Source organism: Hermetia illucens, chromosome 5, assembly GCF_905115235.1.
Source record: "Hermetia illucens chromosome 5, iHerIll2.2.curated.20191125, whole genome shotgun sequence".
NCBI classification, from domain to species: domain Eukaryota; kingdom Metazoa; phylum Arthropoda; class Insecta; order Diptera; family Stratiomyidae; genus Hermetia; species Hermetia illucens.
The window spans coordinates 9,130,808-9,156,713 of record NC_051853.1 but is presented as its reverse complement, the minus strand read 5'-3'; the positions used below and the strand labels follow the sequence as shown (position 1 = coordinate 9,156,713).

Below are 25,906 nucleotides of genomic sequence, written 5' to 3'. Positions count from 1 at the left end.
AACCCGAAAAATCGGGACCTTGCGAAAATCCTGTTCACTTAAGGGCGGGCAGATTGACCGCATTGCACGGGCACTATTTCCTGCGCACCCCGTATAGGATGATGACGGCTGTGCGGAAAGCACCGAGCACTGCCCACTTTTCTCTATAAAAGAATTGGAGCAGGCAGTCCTCTCTACGAAAAACAAGAAGGCACCAGGACCCGATGGCATCTCAGCAGAGGTATACAAACTGAGGCTCCAAAATCGACCCGACCTACTACTCAGTGAAAGGTGGCGAAGCTTGCACTGATCAGCAAAGGGAAAGGCGATCCTAAGTCGCCGTCTTGATACCAACGACTTTGTATACTTAACACTGCTGCTGCGCGAAAAGCTCATCAGAGACTTGCTGAAGCGACATGGGTTACCAGAGACTTATCCCCGCGGCAGTTTGGCTTTAGAGTGAGGAGGTTGATGGTGTCATGTAAGTCGTGGATGCCGTTCATCGAGCGCAGGCACACAGCTGCCGAACTCGACGGGCGGTGTTCCTCATAACGGTTAACGTCAGAAATGCCTCTAATTCCGTAAGATGGAAAGATATTTTAGGCACACTAGACAATACTTAACACGTACCGAAATATCTCTTGCGGATATTAAGGGATTATCTGAGGAAGGGCCCCCTATAAGACGCTAGAGGATCAGAGGAGAATGGAGGTCACATCGGCGGTAGCGCAGGGATCCATCTTAGGGCCGAACCCCTGCAACGCTTCCCATGATAGTCTGCTCAGATTTGACATACCAAAAGAGTCATGCCTGGTCGGTTATATAGATGATGTTTTGTTTTTTTTTAACGCACTATCGACCAGGCGCATTGATGCGACGGGTAAGCGGATGGATGACTGCTCACGGTTTTAACTTTGCACAGGAAAAAACCGAAAAGTCATTGTGACTAAAAAGAGAATTCCGACCCTGCATCTCATATCGATCGGCCAGTCGACAATCAAGTCAAAACTGACGGTAAAGTACCTTGGACTGACTCTTGATTCAAGATGAACGTTTTCGAGCAGGTCAAAGCTGCAGCGGATAAGGCTACAGCTGAACTTTCAGCCTTAAGTCGGCTAATGGTAAATGTTAGGGGCCCTATGTTTAGCAGGCGACGTCTCCTGACAACTTCATTGTAATCTGTTCTCCTCTACGGCGCAGAGGTATGGGCTGACGCTCTTGGCAAGAAGGTATATCGTAAGCGTCTTGCAAAAGTACTAAGACAGGGAGCTTTGCGAGTAGAATCTGCCTACCGCACTGTCTCTGAACCGGCTGTGTTGCTAAGGAGCATAAACCCATATGCAACCGCAAGGGAAAAGAATCAAGGCAGGTGGCTGTCCATGAAAAACGGCAACGTACACTAGATTAGTGGCAACTCTCTCTTGACAAAATGAGACTAGAGGCAAATGGATTGTGCGACTCATTAGCAGCTTAGGGGTGTGACTGAATCGGAAACATGGGGAGACTGACTATTTCCTTACCCAGCTCCTAAATGGGTATGGAGGTTTTCAGTTTTATCGTATACGTTTTGGAATGGTGCCTTTCCAGATTGTGTGTTTTGCAATGAAGCTGTGGACGATGCCCATCACATCTTTTTTTCTTGTGGAAGATGGGATGAGATTCGTCAGATGCTCTATTTAATTACAGAGGATCTCTCTCCTGACAACATTGTCGAGGAGCGCTGACAGGTGGAGTCGTGTTGGGCATTACGTTCGGCTTCTTCTCGTTGCAAAGAAGATAGAGTTCGACCGGTGGAGGGAGCAGATGCCAGAGAGTTCCTTGCACTAACAGTTCCCTTCCTCTTCCTCTCTTCGGTGAAAGGAATTCCCTGATCTGAAGGCTCCACAAGGCAGGATAGTTCGGGGCTAGCCAGAAGTAATATGGCAAATAATTCCAGGCTAGCAATCTGACGATGGGGGAGGTGTTTAGTCGATAGTCTGGCGGATTACCGTTGCGGGAGTCTAACATAGGCTATCATAGACTGTCTTGAAGCCAATGAAAAGATAGTGCACCTGATGAACAGGTTCCAACAATTTTTCCATCGCTTTTCGCAGCGTCAAAATCCAGCCTGTTGACGATTTGTCTAGAGTGAAACCTCTTTCGTAATATGAATTGCACGGATTGTTTCTTCCATGGCTGGTGGTGGCAGCATAAGTCTTTCGTCTTCATTTGGCGGGACTCAGAACTCTTCGATATTCTGATTCATGAAAAGCTCATTAAAATACAAGGTTTCCCTCTTTGTCTCGACGTTCTGACTTTTTGGTAAAACTTCTGCAACTGTTGCGGCTGCTCCTTGTACGTTTCCAGTTCATAGACCTGTTGGTTCTCCCAGGCCTCCTTTTTCTGCCTATGAAGCTGCTTCTCAGTGTTCTTTCAGAGAGCAGCATTGCCGCCTATGCAACAGTCTTCTATACCCCTGCTAGTTTACAATCATCGTCGAACAACCATTCTGACTGTTTTTACAACTGGGGCCAAATATGTTATGACCATGTCAATGACATCGTTCTTCAGTACAAAGCAAATCTGGAATATTCCGTTAGACGGGGGAGTTGAGTGCAATGAACCACTACCTTATATTTTTGGATATTTAAAAGAAAGGAGAGAAGAAAAATATATTAGATTTTCGTCTGCCACTTGTATTCCAGCCTAAAATTAATTCCAAGAATCAGATGTCAACCGAACATCCACAAGGAGAGGGACGAAATGCAACAAATCATTGCCGATTTAAACTCACCGATATACAACATCGCCAAGTGGTTGATCTATGAGTGTCAGACCCTTGGGACGACGCGCAGTAAGTATTCAATAAACTCCCAAGAACTAAAACAGAAGCTGCAAGGCATTGAGAGGATGAGTGGGGACGAGGTTATTGTAACTTTCGACGTGAAGACCTTGTTTCCCAACACCCTAGTGAAAGAGTCAATTTTCGGACTCGAAAGATGACTGAGCCAGTTTGGACCTGGCCCAGAATGGAGAAGAAAAGTTCGAATTTATTCAAACCTTGCCAGGCTCTGCATGAATGAAAACTATTTTACGTTTCGGGACAGATTCTACAAAACTATTTCGGAGGTACCGATAGGGAACCCCCTATCGCTGTTACTCACTGAAAGGTTCATGTCATTAATCGAAGAAGAAATTGAGTCGAGGGGAATAATGCCTTTAGGTTTAGGTATCTGGACGACGTATCTGCGGTTGTTAGAAGAGACGATATTGATAAGGTCATCTCCTCCATAAACAAGATTCATTATAAAATTGAGTTTACACTAGAGGTAGAAAAGGATATTGCTCCACCCTTCCTACACCTGAATGTCGTCAAGTCTAGTGGGAAGCTTGAGGTCGAAATATACCGTAAGCTAACAGCAACGGAAAGAACGATACCAGCAACTTCACACCACACATTTTCCCAAAGAATGGTAGCCTATAATTGCATAATTCATCGACTGATCACATACCCTCTTTCGGATTACGGCTTCAATGAGGAACGACAGCATATTATTGACACCACTATTAAGAATGTGTGACTATTGAGAAGCTGATCGTAAGAAAAATCAAGCAACACAATAGGCATGCCTATGCAACATCATTGTCGCAGCATAAGGAAGTCACCACGAGGGGGCTAAGTTTCCCGTATTCCTACCTATTCAACAACATCAGGAATTGGAAAAAAAGTTTCAACTAGCGGAATTTATTGGAAAGCGTCAAGAAGCCTTTGGCAGTGGAGGAAAAAGCGGTATCTACCGAATAACGCGCAGCGATTCCAATAAGATTTATATGGGACAGACTAAACGCCTGATAATGATTAGATTCAACGAACACATCAAGGAAGCGGTAAGTAGTGTCCGGAAACAAAAGTCGTGCATAAGATCATCAGTTGCAGCGCAGCACAGTCGAAGAAGGTCATATCATTCAACGGGAAATTCTTGAGCTCTTCTGTCATGCAAACCGAATGACAACCTTGGGCCCTTGGGAAAGTTTAGAAATTTCGAGAGAAGATGGGACGCTATTATTAAACACAGATTCAGGTAACTGCCCTTCCAAACTAATAAGATTCGCCGCCGTAATTAGAAGGTAATTAATTTAAAAGTTTAAAATTAAAATGCAAGAACTTTTCAGTCCACATATTATAATGCAATTTGACCTGTTGCTGGTGAAAATTCCATTGCTTAGGGCTTCTCAGCAAATATTCTGTATCGAATTATTTATATTCCCAAGAACTTGATAAGTGAAGAGTAAACTTTACCGCCCATTTCAGCACAAAACGCAGTGATCTGGGCATTAAACATAATAACGTGGCAGGGGGCCAATACGCCTCACTGAGGTGTTGCACGCTCGGAACCTCGTGCACAAATGACTTTATCAAGGGACTTTGTAATGCTGAAGCGATTGATTTATGCCATCGATTAATCCTAGCAAACTTAGTAACAGAAGCGTCTTGGTTCCAATATGCCCAAGGAAACACTCATTCCAGCTTCACTACACAGTCGCCGAGCCGCTTATCGCTATTGATACAATAGATTAAGTCATAATGAGGCCAATTCATTGTAATAAATAAGCAATTACTTTGTGAGAAGTTTTTCGATGTAGGGTCGCACATGCTCCAAGTAGCTCCCGTCCTTGTACAGGGAGGACGACGACAAAAGGACCTGTCTCTTCGGCATCCTCAGCCCGTTCTAGAGGAAACAATGGTGCACTGATAAAAAATAAACAGATTCCCCTCTGGGTTCTTGGTTAACGTCACTGAACTTCAGACGCGTCTCTCGAACAGATTCCGACGAAGCAGTGGCTCCACGACCTGCACTAGCCAACTTGAAAATTCTACTGTGGGCGACTTGGGGCATGGTGGAGCGGTCTCGCTATTCAGCCCGTCAGAGCTGTCGACTTGTCGATCATTGACGTCATTAAATGGCTCCTATGTCTCGCGTATTCAAGTGTGAGCTTTCCTACAGAAACTGCCAATATTCCAATTGAGACAAGCTTTATAATTTATGTCGGTTAATGACCTACCCAATGAGGAGCCGGTCCGTGGATTTAGGCTAACTAGAATAATTGGGGGAATCTTGCAGATACTCACGTTCTAATGAATGCATGATGATGAACACTAGTGCTTGGAAATAGTGGAACATAGCGTGTATTTTGAGCAAATGAAAAGCACAACGAAAGAAACTCCCGTTCTTGACTAAACATTTTTCACTATTTCTTCATGGAATCGAAGAAGTTGTTCCCGAAATACTAGTATTTGCGGAATCCGTATCTACAATTCCTTTACTTTTTCCGTGATAGTTCTTAGTACTTTTTTACATTTTTACCATTTATTGTAAACATGTATAGTTAATAGACAAGGGGTAGTTTCCTCCAAACTACAATTTTCGGTTTTAAATATAAATATATATTTCGGAAGCGACTTACCCGCTTCATCATGAAAGTCCTGGGGGTTTAATATGAGTACCTGCCGTGTAGGCATAACCCCACGGTCCTCTTCGGACACGGATTGATTTTGGGACCACAATCAGAGCCCCAGAAAATTCTCCTGGAGCATATGCTCTCAGAAGGCCACTCCGGTTCCCATGGTACCAAATAACCTCCGGGGAGGCTTCGTGGCAAGAGCCACTTCAAATGAGTCCCTTGCAGACTCGGGTGTGATCGCCCTCCTCGAATACGTCGGGACGGCACTCCCCAACGGGTTAATTGGAATCAGCCCGAAGCGGAGAACCGCAACGAAACCTTTCACCAGTTAACTACCGCTCTGCGTACAATACAACATAAAGGACATCACAAGATAACACTAACACCAAACACGCACTAACACCAGTACCGGCGGCTTTTGGGAGTGGGCAAGCAGGCTCCCGGCCGTCGATATCCCTCGACTGCAGTGCCTCGGTGGTGGATTACTTGGCCACCGTTGCATCAAATACTACAAGTAGCCTGGAGAAAGAGGCATTTAAAAGGAGTACATCACTCCCGAGAACGCCTGTTCAAAACGCAAGAAAAGATGGGGCACAAACTGGTCAGTTATTAGCCCATAGCGGGATAACTACACCTGGTCGAAACATGTCGCAGGACTTAGTGGTTGATCCATTTAAGAGAAGCTCGACGATAGTGCGATCTCCTCCGAAATAAACCTTGATGAAGGAAGGAAATCAGGGAAGCTCTCGGAAGGCTAATAAGTACGTAAGCGCCCAATGTGAAAACCAAGCGGAGGAACTATGTCAGAGTCCGAAAGAATCATCGTTTGCCCTACTCGGAGGTAAAATAGTAGAGTTGTCTGAATTTATTAAGGACAAACACAACGTGCACTAGGCCATCAAAAACATGGTCCGTACCATTCGGGTACTATACAATGGTGCCAAGGAAGAAAAAAACGCCTCGAAGAAATCAAGCGTCACCCAGGCAACACAAGTGACACCCCCTCAAAATCCAAAAGGCGGTAAACTTGAAAAGAGGAGTAGAGAGTGCGCGAACGATTCTTTCGGATCCTCACAGGACGCGAAAAGGCAAAAAGGCCTCTCACCAGCAAAAGGCAAGGGAAACAAAGTTACCAACATCGTGGAAACTGCCGCGCCGGCTCCAATTGACCCAAGGGAGGCAAAGCCTTCAAAAGGGACCAAGGAAGCATGGACCAAGGTTGGCGGAAGGAAAAATACGACGCAGAAAAGAAGATTACGGCCCGAATTAATCATCATCTCCAAAAAGGGGATATGACTTACGCCGATATCCTTAGGAAGGTCAAATCCGATCCTGAGCTGATGGACCTTGGAGAAAACGTCAGCCGAATCAGACGCTCCCAGAAAGGAGACTTGATGCTGGAGCTGAAGAAGTCTCCGGGCAAAACGGTGGAAAATTTCCTCGGCAAGGTGGAGAAGTCCTTAGGAGAAGAAGCTCAAGTACGGGCCAGAAAGCAGGAGCTTGTCATAGAATGTAAGGACATTGACGAAATCACGACCAAGGAGGATATCCGTGACGCCTTAGAAAAGTAGTTCGGACCACTTGGCTTGCAAGATTCCGCAATCAGGGGACTGAGGAAGGCACACGGAGGCACGCAAACGGCAACCATAAGCTTATCAACTGAAGCAGCGTTCAAACTGCTGGCGGCGGGGAAAGTAAAAATGGGTTGGGTCGTTTGCCGACTCAGGGAGCAGGTATCCCTTAAGCGCTGCTTTAGATGCCTGGAATTCGGCCACATAGCGGCGAAATGCACCGGTGACTGTGACAGGTCAAAATGTTGCAGAAAATGTGGGAGAGAAGGCCATATGTTCAGGGAATGCAAGGCTGAGCCTGAATGCATGCTCTGCAAAGAGAAAAAGGGCGTCGACTGTCGGCACGTTGCAGGCAGCAGCAGATGCCCAGTGTTTAGGCGAGCCTTGAATGCAGTAAAAAAATGAGGTTGATACAAATCAACCTCAACCACTGCGAGGCAGCGCAAGACCTTCTCTCGCAGACCATCTATGAGAAGGGAATCGAAGCTGCCATAATCAGCGAGCCCTATCGCAACAATAAGAGCGGTGCTGCGGTTGCAGACAAAACTAGCAAGGCGGCAATATGGGCGTGTGGAAATCAGGCCATTCAAGAAGTGATGGAGTTTCCAGAAGTTGGATTAATAATAATCGTTGGCGCAACAATCCATATTGGATCAAGGCCTTGAAGTGTGTTAGAGCACTTCATTCAAGACCGTAACGGTACACCACAGTACACTGTGGGAGGCAATGTGGTCAGCATTGCGCTCGCCCGAGATTATTACCCTGATTTGACTCAGGTACTCATTCACAGCTGAGTCGACTGGTGTCCGACATCCAATCACGATAACAAATTCCTCTGCCCCCAGCGAGATTTGAACCGCGACTTTCCGCTACGACAGCCCAGCGCTCTAACCACTTGAGCCATTCGGACACTGATGGATGGACAAGTTGGATTCGTCAGGGCAAAAATAACTGGTATCTATATATATAGTTGCTATGCTCCACCAAGCGCGACGATAACAGAATTCGAAGGATTGCTAGGTACGCTAGTCTCGGATGCAAGAAGTCGAAACCCTAAGATCATAGCTGGTGATTTCAACGCGTGGGCCGTTGATTGGGGCAGTCGCACTACGAACGCCAGGGGCCGTATCCTGCTCGAGGCTTTCGCGGAGCTAGATTTGGTGCTTGCCAACACGGGAAACGTTTCCACTTTTCGTGGGACAGGGTCGGGCTCAATAGTCGATCTGACATATGTGAGTACCACATTGGCGAGGAGAATGACATGGTTTGTCAGTGAGCATTATACTCACAGCGACCACCAGGCGATTTTCCTCCGGATCGAATATGGGCCATGCGTCGATACGTGTTCCCGTGAGGTTGGAAACCGGGGCTGGTCCGTGAAAGGGCTTGTGGAGGATGCATTCATAGAGATGCTATTGGGAGGCCAAAGTCCCGGTGGTGCGCCTACGGAAAAGGTAGAGCAAATGATGGGACTCATAACAAGAGCATGCGACGCTGCTATGCCGAGGGGACGAGTTCTCGCAAAAAGGCGCTCAAACTATTGGTGGAATGAAGAGATCGCGGTGTTACGGGATGCATGTTTTCGTGCTAGAAGGATCTGCCAACGATCTAAAGCAAGACCAGACTTCGACGAGAAACGGCTAGCATATGTGAACCTTCGAGGTAAGCTTAAGCAGGCTATACGGACCAGCAAGCGAGAATGCTTCAAGGAGCTTTGCACAGAGGCAGACCAAAGCCCCTGGGGAACAGCGTACAGGATAGTTATGAAGAAAATGAGAGGGCGAACACCACAATTGACCTGCCCGCATCTTCTGCTCGATATCGTGACGGCGCTGTTCCCTCCGGATAAAGGGGAGCGCAAACAACACAAGCGAGCACTCGACGTCTACACCATACCTGCGGTAACTGAGGAGGAACTTACGCAAATTTGCCGGAGAATTGGTGACAACAAAGCACCCGGTCTGGATGCTGTTCCCAATAGAGCCCTTAAACTCGCTGTTAAGACCAGACCCGACTGGTTTATCAGCGTGTTTGAAACATGTATGATAGAAGGAGTTTTCCTCGACCGGCGGAAGAGGCAAAAACTAGTTTTGCTCCCGAAGCCGAATAAACACCCAGGACACCCATCATCATACCGACCGATTTGCCTTATCGACACGGCAGGAAAGATGCTCGAAAGGGTCATCTACAACAGACTGCTCCCTATCATCGAATACAAGGATGGACTATCGGAACGACAATTTGGATTTCGTCAAGCCCACTCAACGATCGACGCCGTAGACGTTGTTTTGAAGCTGGCTCGAGACGCGATGTCGTCTAAAAAATGCTGTGCCGTAGTGACGTTGGACATCAAAAATGCGTTCAATTCCGCAAGCTGGGAGTGGATAAAAAGTTCACTAACTAAAACGGGTGTCCCTAGTTACTTGACTAAGCTCCTCAACAGATACCTTTTGGAGAGGACACTGTGGTACGACACGGATGAGGGATCCAATCAGTACACCGTCACCGCAGGAGTACCACAGGGCTCAGTGTTGGGTCCTCTCCTGTGGAACGTCATGTACAATGGGGTCCTTGTCCTTCCTGTGCCAAAGGAGGTCACGATAATCGGTTTCGCAGATGATCTAGCTGTGGTTGTCGTCGCGAGAGAACCTGAAGACGTTGAAATGTACGCTAATGAAACCATTAGCACCATAAAAGCGTGGCTGGAGATGGTTCAGCTTGACCTTGCGGAACAAAAGACGGAGGCGGTCTTGATTACCAATCGTAGGAAGAGGAATACGGTTAATATTTGCGTTGGTGGTCACGTCATCACTTCGAAGCCGGTTATCAAATACCTAGGGGTGATAATTGACACTAAAATCAATTTCAAGGGACATCTGGACTATGCTTGTGAGAAAGCGGCAAATACCAGCGTATCATTAGCGCTGATGATGCCTAACATTGGAGGTCCAAGGTACAGTCGCAGATTACTTGTGGCCGGAGTGGTTCGCTCCACACTATTATACGCGGCACCAGTTTGGGAGGAAGCACTAGCGTGTGAGAGTAATCGTAGGAGAGTGAATATGACTTACCGCTTAGTGGCGCTAAGGGTGTGCAGCGCCTTCAGAACAATATCAGGCGAGGCAGCGTGTGTTATTGCGGGAATGATCCCGATAGACATTCTGGCAAGTGAGACACGCTGCCTGTACGAGACAAGGAAAATGAATCCTCTTGAAAAGGATGCAGAATGCCGAAAGGCGGCAAGGCGAGAGTCGCTGGAGAAGTGGCAGAAACGGTGGGATGACTCGCAGAGGGATCACTGGACCCATACTTTGATTCCCCGTATTGAAGAGTGGATCCAGCGAAGACACGGTGAGATTAACTACCATCTGACGCAATTCTTGTCAGGACATGGCGGTTACAGGAAGTACCTGCACCAATTCAGGCTGGATGACTCTCCCTTGTGTCCTGAATGTGGTTGCACACCTGAGGACCCGGAGCATGTTATGTTCCACTGTTCACGATTTCTCTCAGAAAGGAGGAGTCTGGAAGACTCCCTGAAAACCACTCTAAGCCTGCAGAACATCGTCGGGGAAATGTTGAAATCGGAGGGAAACTGGTGTGCGGTGAACACCGCCATCAAACGAATACAAGAAGAACTTGAAAGGGCGGAGCGCGCAAGGAGGACGCGAAGAACGGAAGTAATGCTTTGCGGCGGTCCCGCGGGGAAGGAAAAAGGAGAAAGTGGGGGCGGTTTTAGTGGGTGAGAATCCCACACGCTGCTGCAACCTGGCGCGGCAATGTCTTTCTAAGATTTCCACCTCCATCCATAAAAAAAAAAAAAAAAAAAAAAAGACACAGAGGACATGTAACCAGTCCTTTGAGTCTGCACCACATAGAACACAACCCTGACTGGGGGCAAAGTTCCGCTTGAAGAGAAACTCATTCAAGCTACCATGCCCCGTCATGAGGAAGCCCATCTCAAGCCCGAAATCCACGACGGAACTTTCTCTGGCAGACACGTTTCTAACCTACTCATACGTGACCCGACCTTTCCCACATTCATTCCATCTAAGCTGCCACTTAGATGTTACACTCTCGTTCAATAGCTTTTTGACAGCAAGCGGTCCTAGTCCCTCCGCCTGATCAGCACTAACTAAGTCTGTTTGCAGCAAAGATACGCCCCTCCTGATCCTGTAGGCCATGGCATGCCAGACTACCTCCAGATCAAGAGGAGGAACACCCAACAAGACCTGCATGGCGTCGGTCGTGTTCCTTGCATTATGTTCCAGGCTTCCACATAAGATACATTTTTTTTTGTGCAGGCTGCACTATGGCAATCTTCGGACGACCCACAGTTTAAGCATTTACTATTGGATGCTTCACACATCTTAGCAATATGTCTTGAATGCCCACAGTTGTAGCACAGCGTTTCCCTCATTTCAAAAGGACTTACTTTGAAATAGGTTTTCTCAGTTATAACTGAAACTGGCAGCGATTCTCTCAGGAAGGTTATTTTACAATGCTCGTGGGTACTTTGACCTTATTTTCACTGTCAGTTCTTGTGAAAGTCTGAGTTTTGGTTACTTTTACGTTGGACTCTGGGGCTTGAATGATTCTCTCTTCTCGTTATAAAGCGGTTAGCAGCTTGCGCCGTTTTGAAAAATACCGACACTCTCACGAAACTCTCAGGTTTGGCGTTGACAACATCTTTGCTGTAGTTTATTTATTTAATTAACGGGCAACAAACAGATAGAATTCCAATTAATTATTGTCCTCAGGAGGAGGAGGAGAAAGCAAAAACCTTATCCTACGTTTAAAACTGCTTAAAGTAGGGAAGTTAAAAGGACCAAGCTGTTTTGCATTATAATTTCGGCAAAGCCTGGGAATCGGGGAATGAAAATAGACTTCGAGCTCCGCGAAGGGCACGTTGAAATATCTGCTTTACATGTGTTATAAGACGCAGGACGGCAGGTGATCTCGTCAGCGGCGGAGCAGTCCATCAGGCCCGAGGAAAGTTTAAAGAATGTGCATAGATCCAGATAGGATCTACGCTGTTGTAGGAAGGGAAGGTTTAGAAAGCGGAGGCGGGAGGGATAATCCACACGAGGGAAGCTCTTTTTAAAGAAGAGAGAACGGGTGAATTTACGTTGCACATTTTCAAGGGCAAGACAATCACAGTTACGAGTGGGTGACCAGATCACGGAGCAATACTCGAGGGTGTCCCTTACGAGGGAATTGAAGAGAGCTAAGGAGGGTTGGATGGAGTCAAAATCAGAGGAGGAGCGAAGAATAAAGCCTGACAATTTTGCTGCTCGATTGATGACATCGAGGCAATGGGTGTCAAAGCGGAGCTTATTATCGAAAGTGACTCCGAGGTCTTGAGTGGAATTTAAGCAGGATAAGGAATGTCCGTTAAGCGAGTAGGAGAAGGAAGTGGGTGAGGATTTTAGGGAGTAGCACATAGAGTGACACTTTCTGACGTTTAGCGCTAAACCATTAGTCGAGCACCAACGAACCAGAGTGTCCAGGTTATTCTGAAGGGAAACACAGTCCATAGGCGACGATATAGCGGAAAACAGCTTAAGGTCGTCTGCATAGAGCAAACAGGGACAAGTAAGGAGGGGAGGAAGGTTGTTAATAAAAAATAAAAATAACAAAGGACCCAGAATAGACCCCTGTGGGACGCCAGAAGAGGGGGAGAAGGAGCGGGAAGTGCAGCCGTTAAAAGAGACGCGGCAGGATCGGTTGGAAAGGTAAGAGGCAAGCCATAAAACAAGTGGTATGGGAACGTTTAGGGACGAGAGTTTGGATAGAAGTATCTTGTGATTTACAGTGTCGAAGGCTTTCGCGAAGTCAGTGTAAATGGTATGCACTTCTTGCCGTGAATTTAGACATTTGGCGACAAAGTTGGTAAAGTCAAGCAGGTTGGAGGCAGTGGACCTACGTTTAACGAAGCCGTGCTGTTCCTTCACTGTGTGATGGCCAAAGTGGGCGGACAACCAGTCGCTGACATATCTTTCCATAATTTTGGAACAGGAGGAGAGGAGGGAAATGGGACAGTAATTCTCGGCAAGCGAACGATCGCCACTTTTGTGAATGGGGATAATGAGAGCCTCTTTCCACAAGCTGGGAAAATGATTCTCTTCAAGGCTTTTGTTGAAAATAAGAGATAGGGGAAGGGAGATGGACTTACCAGTTTTGAGCAAAAAGAGATTTGGAAGACCATCGCAGCCAGGTCCGACCTTGGCATCAAGTTCGCTAATGAGGTCTTCGATAAGGATAGGGGTAAGTAGGGGAATGGTAGGCGATGCGGGGCAGGCTACATCTACTGTCGGGAGGGATTCGGAGGAAGGAGGAGGAACATAGACTGACGAAAAGTAGCGGCAGAGTAAATCACAAGATCGTTGGGGGGATGGACGGAGGGGATAACTGGGCAGGGCAGCGGGAGTTGCGAATGTGGGACCAGAAAGGTTTCAGATTTCCGCGCTTTAATGAGTCTTCCACGCTGGACAAATATTCGTGTCTCGACTTACGTATTAAAGATTTGAGCGAGGAACGAAGGGATTTGAAAAAAAACTAAGTCAGCAACGTTTCTAGAAGACAGGAACTTCTTTCTCGCAGTCTGTTTTTGACGTAGTTTTTTGTGAATTTCAGTGGTGAACCAGACGGGGTTAGAGCTTAAGCACTTAGGAGAGGAGGGAACGTACCAAGGAAGAAGATCAGATAAAATGGTATAGAAAGTGTTGAGTGCTTGGTCACATGTAAATGGAGAGAGCAGGGGGACCCAGTTGATTGACGCCAGGGCTGAGTTCAGACCTTCGAAGTTGAACTTGGTAGGCTTGCGAGCGACAGGAGAATGGAGTCGGGATATCTGAACATCGAACTCGAGACCAGGATGATGGGCGTCAGGGGCAACGTAAGACGGAGCATGAAGGGATTGGGAAAGATAACGTACAGGAAGGTTAGAGAGGACAAGGTCAAGAGTGCGATCTAAGTGATTTCTGGAAAGGTTAAATTGAAGGGCCCCACAGGTGTACATGAAAGTGGATAGAGGAAGGGAAGGGTGGGTCGAGTTATTAGGGAGGGAGGGAAGGCCAGGTGTAACGGGCCAGGAGAGCATAGGAAGATTAAAGTCACCACAGAGGATGAAAGGAAGTAAGGGAAACAAAACGATTAGGGCCTCTGATAATCTGTCGAAGAAATCCTCGTACAGAGAAGGCGGGCTTAGGCAGCGACAATATACACACGATATGATAAAGGGACATACGTTTGGCGGAAGGACACGTATGGTAACAGAATCGTAGGAGGAGGAGGAGGAGGAAAAGATGATTTCGGCACGGAGAGGGGACTTAACAGCTATTAGGGCACCTCCGCCAGTTGTCTTGCCAAGCGCAACGCAGTCTCTGTCACAACGAAAGACAGAGTAACCTTCGAGGAGCTCAGAATCTAAATTCGTGTCATCCAGCCAGGTTTCAGAAATGCAGATGACATGATGTTGGAATGCTAAGGCAGACAGTTTGAAATCCGACAGCTTGGTCCTTAGGCCCCTTACATTTTGATAAAATAGCGTATAGTTATTGGAATCATTCAAGTTCGGCGAGGCAGGCGGGCGAGCCGGAAATTTTCGCGAATCTTAGACCTCTGATAAGGCTTAACGAAGACCCCCTGTGGCCAAAAGCAGGATTGGACGATAGCATCGAAGTCATGGGGATATGTCACTTTGAAGGAAGCTATCACTCGGTGAGGAGAGCCATCCTTCGTCAGCTTCACACAGGAAAGAGGTGACAAAGTTGAGTTGCTTTTGCTTCTGATATAGGCCAGAATTTCGTCGGGCGTAGTGGAGTACGCTAGCCTTGACACGAACAGCTGTTTCGGTGGCGAGGTGACGTTCAATTGGGGGCCGCTCGGACGACATGTTGAGGGCTTCTGCGTGCGTGTATAGGTCTAACGGATCCTTTTGTCCTGATTTGTCTGGATTCGGTCCATTGAAACCGAATACTGTCTGTATTTGGTGTTTTTATCGTACAAATTCTTTTCTGGGGCCTTTGCAGGCGCGTTTCCGCTGATGGGGGTCAAAAATTGTTTTAGCCAAGTTTTCCACAAGCTACCTGGAACACGTTTTCAGCCAGGCTGGTTATCTTGTCATTGAGAGATTCACATTGCTTGCATGCAGGGTGCTCTTTCCTTTGGACCAGGGTCATCATGTGGGAACACGTTTTGGGCACTTTGTTTTGAGGACGAGGCGCCGGGGACACATACGCATTTCGCAGCGATCTCTTCTCTTTTCTTACTATTAGTTAGGCCGTTACCAAATTGAAATTTTCACCGTTGCCAAGTGCAGGATCCGACACCAGACAGGTCCGTTACATTCCCTTTCATATAGTTTTCACACTGGTAGTTTTAACCTGCGGTAAGCACACAGGGAGACAAACAAGAAAGAAGAGGCACACCTTCTCCTGAGGAACGAATTCCCTTATACATTCAGAAAGCACCCAAATTCGTCAAATGATAATTTAATGAAAAAAAAACAAAAGGATCAACAATTTTGCAAGAAAAAAACTTTAGGAACTTACAGGTATTTCGCAATCTCATGCAAATTCCGCCAACAAAAATCCCGCTCAAAGAACCATGACCGAGGACCGTTACTACGCACAGACTCCACTCGGCAATGGAGGTGATGATTAAAACACAAGGGAAGATCTCACTAGTATTTTGCATATCCAAACTCTGCCACGGTCTGATCGAGAGTGAATAATTATAACAAGCGCAAAAGTTACAAGTAGCCTAACATAGGTCAAATTGTCCTACAGCATTACGATATTTACAATATGGAGGCACTTACCGGTGTGTCTGGATAGCTGAGTGATTAGAGCACAAAGCTGTCGTACGGAAGGTCGCGGTTCAAATCTCACTGATGGCAATGGGATTTGTATCGTGATTTGACGTCGGATACCAGTCGACCCAGCTGTGAGCTGTCAAATCAGTAATAGTCTCAGGCGAGTACAATGCTGACCACATTATCTCCTACATGGTACTGTAATCCTGTAATGTACCATTACGGTCTTGAATGAAGTGCTCTAACACACTTCAAGGCCCTGATCCAATTGAATTGTTGCGCCAACGATTATTATTACCAAGCAAACATGGCCGTCTCCCATAAGCTCTTGGCGGGTACTAACTTGGTTCGATCAATCACGGAAATCGAAAGAAGTTTGCGAAAGAGAGCAAATATTTGTTTGCGTATAGGTAAAAATGTCCTAGATTGAGCTTCTATGGTTAAATAACTTTCAACTTTATTAACTTTATTTATTTATAAAATTTTGTCCGTTGCGATGACAGGTGAATTAAAAATATCTTTTCTTATTAAAAAAAAAAAGAACAGCGGAAAAACGTTCTGATCTCCTTGACTGCATGAATTTGGCTATTCAGCTGTAAAATTTCGAAATTGGCACCGCCACATCTTTACATTCGTCAAATAAAAATCCAAAATTCGTCCCAGGTGGAAATTCAGTTGGTTCTTCCCCTCTGTAAAAAAAAATATTTTTAGTTGGTCCAAGCATTAACGTTCTTTAATAAAGATATACTACATACTTTCTAAATAATATCGCATTAGCAGGTCCAAATAAAGTTGCATTTTTTCTTTCGATAACTAAGCAAGCGCCCTCCCGCAGTGCTAAACACGGACGTTCATTGACCATCAAAGCCTCAAGGATTCTTACCTCAAATGTCTCACGGCGATCAATTAAATTAGCATTTGGCTCTAGATAATGTGGATTGATAAGAAATGGTACCAGTTTCAGTGCATCGAATGGTCCTGGGCAAACAACTCCCATCGCATTCGCCGTTTGGGAAGAACATACTGTAACGTTGGGACTAACGCTACTTCCAATATAGGGAATCCCATCATCTATGATTCGTCTACGAATTGCCTTAACTATCTCTTCATCGTAAAGTTGCAGTAGCAGCAAAGCCGTATTCCCCTCACCTATAAATATCGCTTGGGCTTTTTTAACTGCTGCAATTTGATCTGGTGACTTGTGTATTCCGTCTACATGGAAACCCCATTTTCCAAAGATGGTTTCAACTTTTTCGGTGTATTCATCGTAATCACAATTTGCTAATGCATAAGGAATGAAAAGCACCCGTTTGACGTTGTTCCTGAAAATAAATGGTGTATTGTAATATTGTTGCCAGTAATTTGAATGAATAATCCTTTGATGAAGGGGTATCATTTGAGATTTAATTTGATCCCTTGTACCAGGTTGTTTAATAAATTTTGCAGTTCGATAAGAGAGGGCGTTGCTACTAGCCAAAATTTTTTTTGTTAAGCTGGTACACCCTTCATATGAACATATGGGGAGTTTCATTTCAATCTGTCAATTCATTCTTTGTTTACAAGCCATTTAGTATCGATATGTCACAATATTTGTTTACAATGGAAAAATCAAGTATCGTGCAATCATTAAATTTTTATTTTTGGAAGGTTTAAAAGCAAAGGAAATTCACGAAAGAATTTTGAAAGTGTATATGGACTCTTCGCCTTCAATTAGTACAGTAGAAAGTTGGATTGCTGAATTTAAACGTGGTCGCACAAACCTTGAAGACGATCTACGTAAAGGACTTCCAAAAACAGCAACAACTCTAGAAATCGTAGAAAAAATAGAGGATATCGTATTGGAAAACCACGGAATGAATGAAAGAGATTTAGAAGAAACCCTAGGCATCTCATTGAACAGTATAAGCAATATTTTGACTGAAGTATTGGGTTCCAGAAAGCTGTGTGCACAAAGGGTGCCGCACTCACTAACAATGAAACAAAAACACATTTGAATGCAACTTTCTGAGGAACATTTAGAGCTTTTTCGAAAGGATAATATGGATTTTGTGCGTCGATTCATCACTATGGATGAGACTTGGGTCTATCACCATGATCTTGAATCAAAACAAGAGGCTAAAGAGTGATGTGAACCTTCTTCATCGGCTCCGAAACAAGTTCGTGTTCAGAAATCGACCAAGAAGGAGTTAGCATCAGTTTTTGGGATGCGAAAGGAATTTTGTTTGTGGATTACTTGCAAACAGATAAAACAATAAATTCTGAATATTATTGTAACCTTTTAGACCAGCTGAAGAAAAAAATAAAAAAAAACCAATTTGCAGAAGAAAAAAAATTATTTTTTCTCAGGACACAAGAGCATTTTGACAATCCATGAATTCAGGTTCGAATTTTGGAGCATCCACCGTATCCACCAAATTTGGCCCCTAGCGACTTGATGATGATGAGATCATAACAGTTGTGGAAGCGTATTTTGCAGCGCTCCCAGATTTTCACTTCAGGGATGGAATTCATAAATTGGAATTCCGTTGGAACAAGTGTATTAATGTTCGCGGAGACTATACTGAATAATAAAGCGTATTTCAAACCATAAAATTTTGTTTCTTATTGAACAACCCAGTATAGACTTTTTTCACGACGTTTTCAAACAAGAGAAATTTCCCCTATTCGGAATTTTGCTAGATTGGGGCACGTTCAATACTCATTGCTCAGCGTAGCAAGGGAAGTGAAGCAGGTTTCAAGTATCGCCCCGATACAGCACTCTGCCCCCAGCTGAATCCAGGGAGTTTCGGCTGCGACCTCCAGGTAAAGCAGTTCCCGCGGCAAAAGACGCTAAGAGCATGAAGGTTCCACTTGGACTAAAGCTGAACACAGGAGGAAACTGCAGAAAAGAAACCGACGCGATACGTTTTTCTTAACAAAAAAAATCCGATATTTCATACGCCGACATTCTGCGCAAAGTCAAGACTGACTCCTCGTTGGCGGATCTAGGTGAAAGTGTGAACCGGATAAGACGACTATAGAAAGGCAACTTGCTGCTTGAATTTAAACCAGGGGAAAATCAAAAGACCGACAGAAGAAAATTGAGCCACCACCGGGGGAAACGGCAAAAGTCAAATCGAGTAGAAATCAAGTAATCATTGAATGTAAGGACATAGACGAGATTCCTGCGAAGGAGGAAATTTGCAAGCTCTACGGTCCCAACTAGGTATACCGTCAGTTCAGGAGACTGATATTTTGTGGCTATGATAGACGTTCATTTCTTTGTTTTTTTTAAGGAGGGGGGGGGGGGTAGGTTAGGTGGATGCGTTTTCGCACACAGTATTGGACTCCTGTAACAGTACGCTGTCAAACTACCAACTAAAGACTTCCCTGTCATAAGAGAACTAGCCTGGAATCGTTTGACACATTACTTGGGGCAAACTCTCCCGCTCTCCCGGTTTTGAGAGCCTTCAAGTCAGGCAATCCCTTTCACCAACAGGAGGGGGAGGAGAGGAAGGGAGTTGTTAATTCAGGGAACCCCTTGCCATCTGGTCCCTTCGCCGGTCGAGTTCAATTTTCTTCAGCACTCTTCAGCATTTCTTTGACAATGTTATCTAGAGAGAACTCCCATGTGTTTGTATGTGTTCACCGTCGTCCGCCATTCCATTGCAGAACTAAAATCAGGAGATCGCGAATTCCTAATTCTGTCAGGTAAGACTGGAAACCTCCATGCCCGCATAGAAGTTGGATAAGAAAGTAATCAATCTCACCGTGCGTTCGGTTCAGCCATGGCTCTAAATTGTTGATGAGCCGCGTAGCCCATCTGCCTCTTGGCTCATTTTCCTAAGAAAGTTGCCACTCAGTAAGGGTGCGTTGAGGTAGCGTGAGAGGTGAGGTAGCGTCAACCACTTCGAACGCGATGTACTGGTGATCACTTGTCGAGAAGTCTTCTAGAACTCGCTACTCGTCCACCGATGATGCCTTCGCGGGGCGCCGAAACGTTGCCGTGGATCCGGTGTTCAAAACTAGAAGCCTGGTTCTCGCCACCATTTCCTCTGAAGTCTGGCTAAAGCATGCCCTATTCAAGGACCCTAGGATTTGCCCGTCCGTGCCTGAAATGGTGTCCTCCAGAGGTAAAAACTGTTATCCCTAAACACCGAATCCAGACAAAGCGAAGTTGAACGTCGTCCCGAACCCAGATGGCAGCGGTACCCGATAAACCGAGATGCCATGAAGCCGGGTCCCTGTTTCGGTATTGCTCACTGATTAGCACTAGATCAGCCTTTACCTCCGTAGCGAACTGCGCTAGCAACTGGTGAGCGGTTGCCCTCCGGTGCATGTTAATCTGTAAAATGCAAATCACTCCATTCGCGCCCTAGCCTTTCCAGTTTCGCCCTAAAGATCGGACACCGTCTCGTACCTGCAGTGTGTGCGACGCCCTCACCAGACGCGCCACGACCCCTGCAGAAAACGCAACTTCCGTTTTCATTGCAGGTCTTCGTTTGGTGACCTATCTGGCCGCATTTCCGGCATGCTGTCCTCATGTTCGGTCCCATGCAAGTTGCTGACGTGTGGCCATAGTACAAACACCTGCAGCAGCTAGTGGGGACTATCCACATTCGTACCCTGTATAGTATCCATCCAATTTTGATTTTCCCGCTGCTAATGAGTTTCCTCGCATGTTACTTCTAGACATTCACACTTTATCGATCAGTTGGGTCGTCTACCGTCTACGAGATCAGATTTCGCTGAAAAGATGCTTTAGGTGTCTAGAGTTTGGACACATGGTGTTTAAACCAGCAATCAACACTATGCGCAAATGAGGTTCTTACAATTAGATTTGAACCATTGTCAAGAAGCTCAGGACCTGCTCTCTCAGACGATAATTGAAAGTAAAATTGACGTCGCCATTGTCTGGGAACAGTACAGGGATCTACACCGTACAATTTGGGTTGCGGATAAAAGCGGAAAAACGGCAATATGATCACGTGGAAATGGTGCCATAGAAGGAACAATGAAGATTTTCGAGAGTAGCTTCATGCAAGTAATGGTAAGTGGTATATCCATTAACAGCTGCTACGCGACACCAAGTCTTACGAGAGAGGAGTTCCAATTAGTGGTGGAGAGACTAGTGATGGATGAAAGCGAGCATCACCCTAAAATCAAAGGCAGCTGTAAAATGGACGGTCAATAAATTTGACGAGGAAACTTTCAAAGAATTCCTGCTGCAAAACATAACGCTAGAAACAAAATCAAATGATCAGACTGATTGACGAAAAGTTACGACGAGCATGTGATGCGTCCATGTCACGGTGTATTGGTTTCCAGAAACGAATACCGAACTTCTTGTGGAACCCTGAAATTGAAGAATGCCGCAGGGCCTGCCTCAAGGAGAGGAGACGCAGTCAATGAAACAGAAACCGACCAAGATATGAGAAGCTACATGACAAATGAGGCGAGGAAAAAATTGCATTTGGCTATAGTAAGAAGTAGAAGCGAAAACTTCAACCGGCTGTGTAAGGAAGCTGATTGGGACCCCTGGGGCGGTGCCTACAAAACAGCTATGTGTAAAATCAAAGGCAAACGCTCCCCATCAATTACTTGCCCTAACTTGCTAGACGTGATTGTGACGAACCTTTTCCCAGAAAATGCGAATACCGCTAGCCTTCCTATTGTCAAAGTAGATCCTGTCGAAAGCGAGAAAGAGGTCCTGGAAACGATTCAACCAGACTTAAGAACCCTAACTAACTAAAAAGAACAATGTCAAATCAAAACGAGCTAGGCAAACCGCCCCACAGGCAAGGGGAGCAAAGGTGTTAACCACCAGCTCCATAACCATTATTAGTTCCATAGTTCCATCCGATCATCTCAGCCAAATACAATTTCTCGAATTCGTCATATGTATTACTTTACGATTTCTTGGAAAACGGTGAATTTTATCATTTTTACTGGCACTGTTTGTGATTACAGTCGCCATAATCATGACCTATGATTACGATTATATCATGCCCACTTCCCGATAATAATCATAATTATGATTACGATTCCGTCCAGCACTGGATGGTCACTTGAGAGCTTCGTGACTCTATCCAAAATAGGTTTTTAATAATAATAATCGTTCGTGCAACAATCCATATTGGATCAGAGCCTTGGAAGTGTATTAGAGCACCTCATTCAAGACCGTAAAGCTGGAACTATAATAAGCATATGCGGCAACGTACTTGAAATCTTTCAATGAGAACTGCCTATATTGGATGTACATCGTAAAATGTTTCCCTGCGAGAGTTTCATTAAACTCCGTTTAAATACAGAAAATTCGGTAACAACCGAATTCAGCATAGGAAATGTCAAGCAGATGTCACAGGAAATGTCATTCGAAATTCGTTTTTGCGAAGTCGTGTAAGCAAGTGAGGAGTGAGATGTCAAACATTCAAACGAATCAATGCAATTATGGACGAGAATGAGTTCTGGCAGATGTCTAATTTACGTTCGTTAAAATTTTGACACTATGATACGAAAATTATAGTTCCAGCTTAAGGGTACATTACAACGATAATATAGTCAGCATTGCGCTCGCTTGAGATTATTACCCTGATTTGACTTCGCTACTCATTTGCAGTTGAGTCGACTGGTATTCGACATTCAGTCACGATAACCAAATTCCTCTGCCACCAGTGAGATTTGAACCGCTATCTTTCGCTATCACAGCCCAGCGCTCTAACCACAACTTTATCAAGAGACTTTGTCATGTTGAAAGCCATTAATTTATGGCATCGATTAATCCTAACAAATTTTGTAAAAAATGTGTCTTATTTGCAGTTTCACTACACAGTCGCAGTGGATTAAATAATAATGAGGTCAATTTCTAGTAATAAACAAGCAATCACTTTGTGAGAATTTTTTCGATGTAGGGTCGCACATGCTCCAAGTGGGTCCCGTCTTCATATAAGGATGACGTCAACAAAAGGATCTGTCTTTTCGGCATTCTCAGCCCGTTCTAAGAGGATCAATGAAAACAATGGCGCACTGGTAAAAAATAAACAGATTTCTTCAACAGATTCAGACCATACACCACAGTGTCTCACGGCTTGCACTAGTCAACTTGAAAATTATACTGCGGGCGACTTGGAGCATGGTAGGGCGATCTCGCTATTCAACACGTCAGAATCTGCCGACTTATCGACCATTGATTACCGTTTCTGAGGAAAGTGCCTGTGACAGACAGGTAGGCAACCAGCCATGAACAAATTTTCCTGAAAGAGTAGGTACTAAGGAACATAAATAATTTTCGAAAAATTTTTAGATTAAGCTTCGAAGAAAATTACATTGAACATGGTGTACCTCATGTCTTATCAGTTTGGGAGAAAATGATTACTCATGGGGAAGATAATGCTCTAATAAAGTTGATATTTGAAATGAAAAGTTTGAAAGCTATTTTAAAGTTTTGTTTCCTGGAAGAAAGTCGGCTGTCTTTACAGGGTCGGCTCATTCAATTGGGGCCACGATTTTTCTCAATCATAGATTTCGTCCAGGTGGATAAATTGTATAGAATCAAGACTCCCGAATTGAAAATTACCTTTTGTATCCCCACTAGCCACAATGATATCTCGTCACACTGCGTCCTAGGTTTCATCACTCTTCGACAGAGAGTCTTCGGAAGACAGTGTCCGTAGATATCCCAGGCTTTTCCAAGTGATAGTTTAGCCTGCAGTAACCAGTTAGCATTCCCACTGTGATCCAGTGGCTCTTCTTAGTAAGGTTTAATCAATCTTCCGAGGCTTATGCTCGTATCCTTCCATGAGCACCCTGGACTGTTCCATTTCTGATAAGTTCGCCCAATAAAGTTCCATTAGTCGTTGCTCTTCATTTTTCAATGTTGTAGCCACGAATTCATTTCCAACTCCGCAGAATGACTCTGGTTCGTATAGCAGCACAGCTACTCCTTTCCTGTCCAGCTCGTCCGCTGCTTGATTGCCCTCTAATTAAATGAGGCCTGGAAACCAGAGTAGCCAGACGTTATTGAGCGAGCCGAGTGGATTCAACCTGTTATGGAATTTCCATACCAGTTTGGAATTTCCCTTGATAAGACCTAAGTGCCTCGATAGCCGCTTGGCTGTCGGTTAGAACAGCAATGTTTTCCCTCATATAGTTCCTTTTTAGGTTGAAGGAAGCACGTCTACCTATGGATTTTATTTCCGATTGAAATATGCTAGTTTGCTTTCCCATTGGTTCAAAGTGCACTTTCCTTGGATCATTGACCTCAGCGTCTGCTCCCTTTGCCGTAAGGGATCAGTCAGTGTACCAGTGTACCAATTGCTGGTTTACGCCGTATGTCATTGTCATGCTCTCCAAGTTTGCCCTGTTGCTCTAACGTTTTTCAAACATCTTATCGAACTGAAACCTCATTGCCATGTTATCCCTTGATATCAGTAATTCGGGATGCCGCCTAGAAAGAATATCAATTTTCCTTCGAATTGGGTAAATTCCCGCCTCACTGGTGCTCTCGGAGGTACAGAAGATCGCCTTCCTTGCCCGCATTCAATCAATCCCAGAAGGACCTCTAAATACAAGGCTGGGTAGGTTCTCATTGCCCCGCTGATACACACGCAAGCCAATCTTTGAAGTTTGTGTAACTCCCTGGCTTTTGTGCTGAGTTCCGTTCTGTCTGCCCCGATAGGTAATCATTGGCCTTACCATTTCACTGTATATTTAGCAGCAGCATTTTGCGGGGCGCATCTCCATTTTTCCTCTGGTACGGATCTGCAAGTCATTAGAACACTTCTGGTTTTTCGACATATGTTTTTAACATGGGTTTTCCAGAACCAGTTTTGATCGAGTGCGATTCCCAAATATTTGCCTTCTGTTATTCGTTTCACCTTAATGCCATATAATCCAATGGTTCTTAGGCGATCAAGCTTGTGCTTCCTAGTGAATGGTATTATATTGGCCTTAGCTGGATTTATGCGCAGCCCAGCCTTTCCGCACCAGTTACTCTTTGCCCTAACAGATTAAAAAAATATCGCCCGCGTAACCCTAGACCTGTATTCCAGTGTCTGTTAGCTCTCCTAAGTGTTCATCAACTACTATGCTCCACCTTAATGGTGATAATACTCGACCTTGTAGGCAACCTTGAGTAGTGTTCATGACAATAGAGTTTGGACCTGTCGGGACTTCTATTTGCCTACTCTCTACTCTCTACATTCTGTCCATCCAGAAGGCCAGATATTTCCCACTCCTTTGCGAATTAGGGCATCTCGTATCTCTGCGTGCGTTATCGCATAATGGGATGCTCCATTGCTGTCCCAAAACGCAAACAGTGCTATTTCTTTTGTTTCTATGGCATCCTGTAATAAATCCGTCACCTGATACAGAGCAGTTTCGGTTGGCCTGTCGGTAAACGTGCTGACTTGAATGTAGGGAATTGCGTATTAGAACGTTAGTTCTTGTCAATAATCTTCTCCACCGACTTAAGTACAATCGATGTCAGGCAAATTGGTCTGAAAGATTTAGGATGAAAAGGATCCTTTTTACCTGGTTTCGGAATAAAGATCACACTTGCCTGTCTCCATGACCTTGGTATATATCCCAAGACAAGATATTGCCTTGTCTTTAGCTACAGCCTGGATGCCTCTGTGGCTTGTTCTATTCCTTCACAGAATTCCTTGAAGCTGTCTCGTTTTTTTGGTCGCGCTACTATACGCCGTCAGTGCCCTTTTGTATCTCTGATGAAACCTGTAGATGAGCCATGTTGTGGCTCGGGTGTGTTATATAGGAGTCCCAGTCTGTTCTCCTGGGATTCCTTATTATTTTATTTACTTCTGAGTAGACCTCAATGTTGAACTTGATTATTCTGTGGTAGAAGGCTCATCCAACACCTTCAAATTCCTGACCAAGCGTCTCTTCCGTATTCCCTAGAGTTCCCTAGAGTTAGTCTAATACCTCTTGTTTGATGCTGGTCACGAATGTTTGGGTGTTCCCTACATCATCTTATTTCTGAGGATCAATTCCAGAAGGTATCCATCTCTTCGATTAATATCGCTGCTTCGCCAGACCTCATGGTGACCGTTGGTATCGTAGCTGAGAATAAGTGATAGAGCCTTCTTCTCGCAGAAGTTCG

General features: G+C 45.1%; 1 protein-coding gene across 4 annotated transcripts in view; it reads right to left on the bottom strand.

Annotated features, from left to right (window-relative positions):
• The window catches only part of LOC119657875 (probable alpha-aspartyl dipeptidase), a 35,126-nt gene extending 12,089 nt beyond the window's left edge, over window positions 1-23,037 (bottom strand). The window contains exons 1-3 of one of the 4 annotated variants that reach the window (XM_038065005.1): window positions 22,984-23,037; window positions 16,566-17,132; window positions 16,247-16,499 (exon numbers count right to left, since the gene is read on the bottom strand). In XM_038065005.1, coding sequence (XP_037920933.1) covers window positions 16,400-16,499; window positions 16,566-17,132; window positions 22,984-23,030 — 714 coding nt within the window. In that variant the 5' untranslated portion in view covers window positions 23,031-23,037 and the 3' untranslated portion in view covers window positions 16,247-16,399. The other 3 variants (XM_038065002.1, XM_038065004.1, XM_038065003.1) reach the window with 3 other exon arrangements.
• Window positions 23,038-25,906: the final 2,869 nt, after the last annotated feature.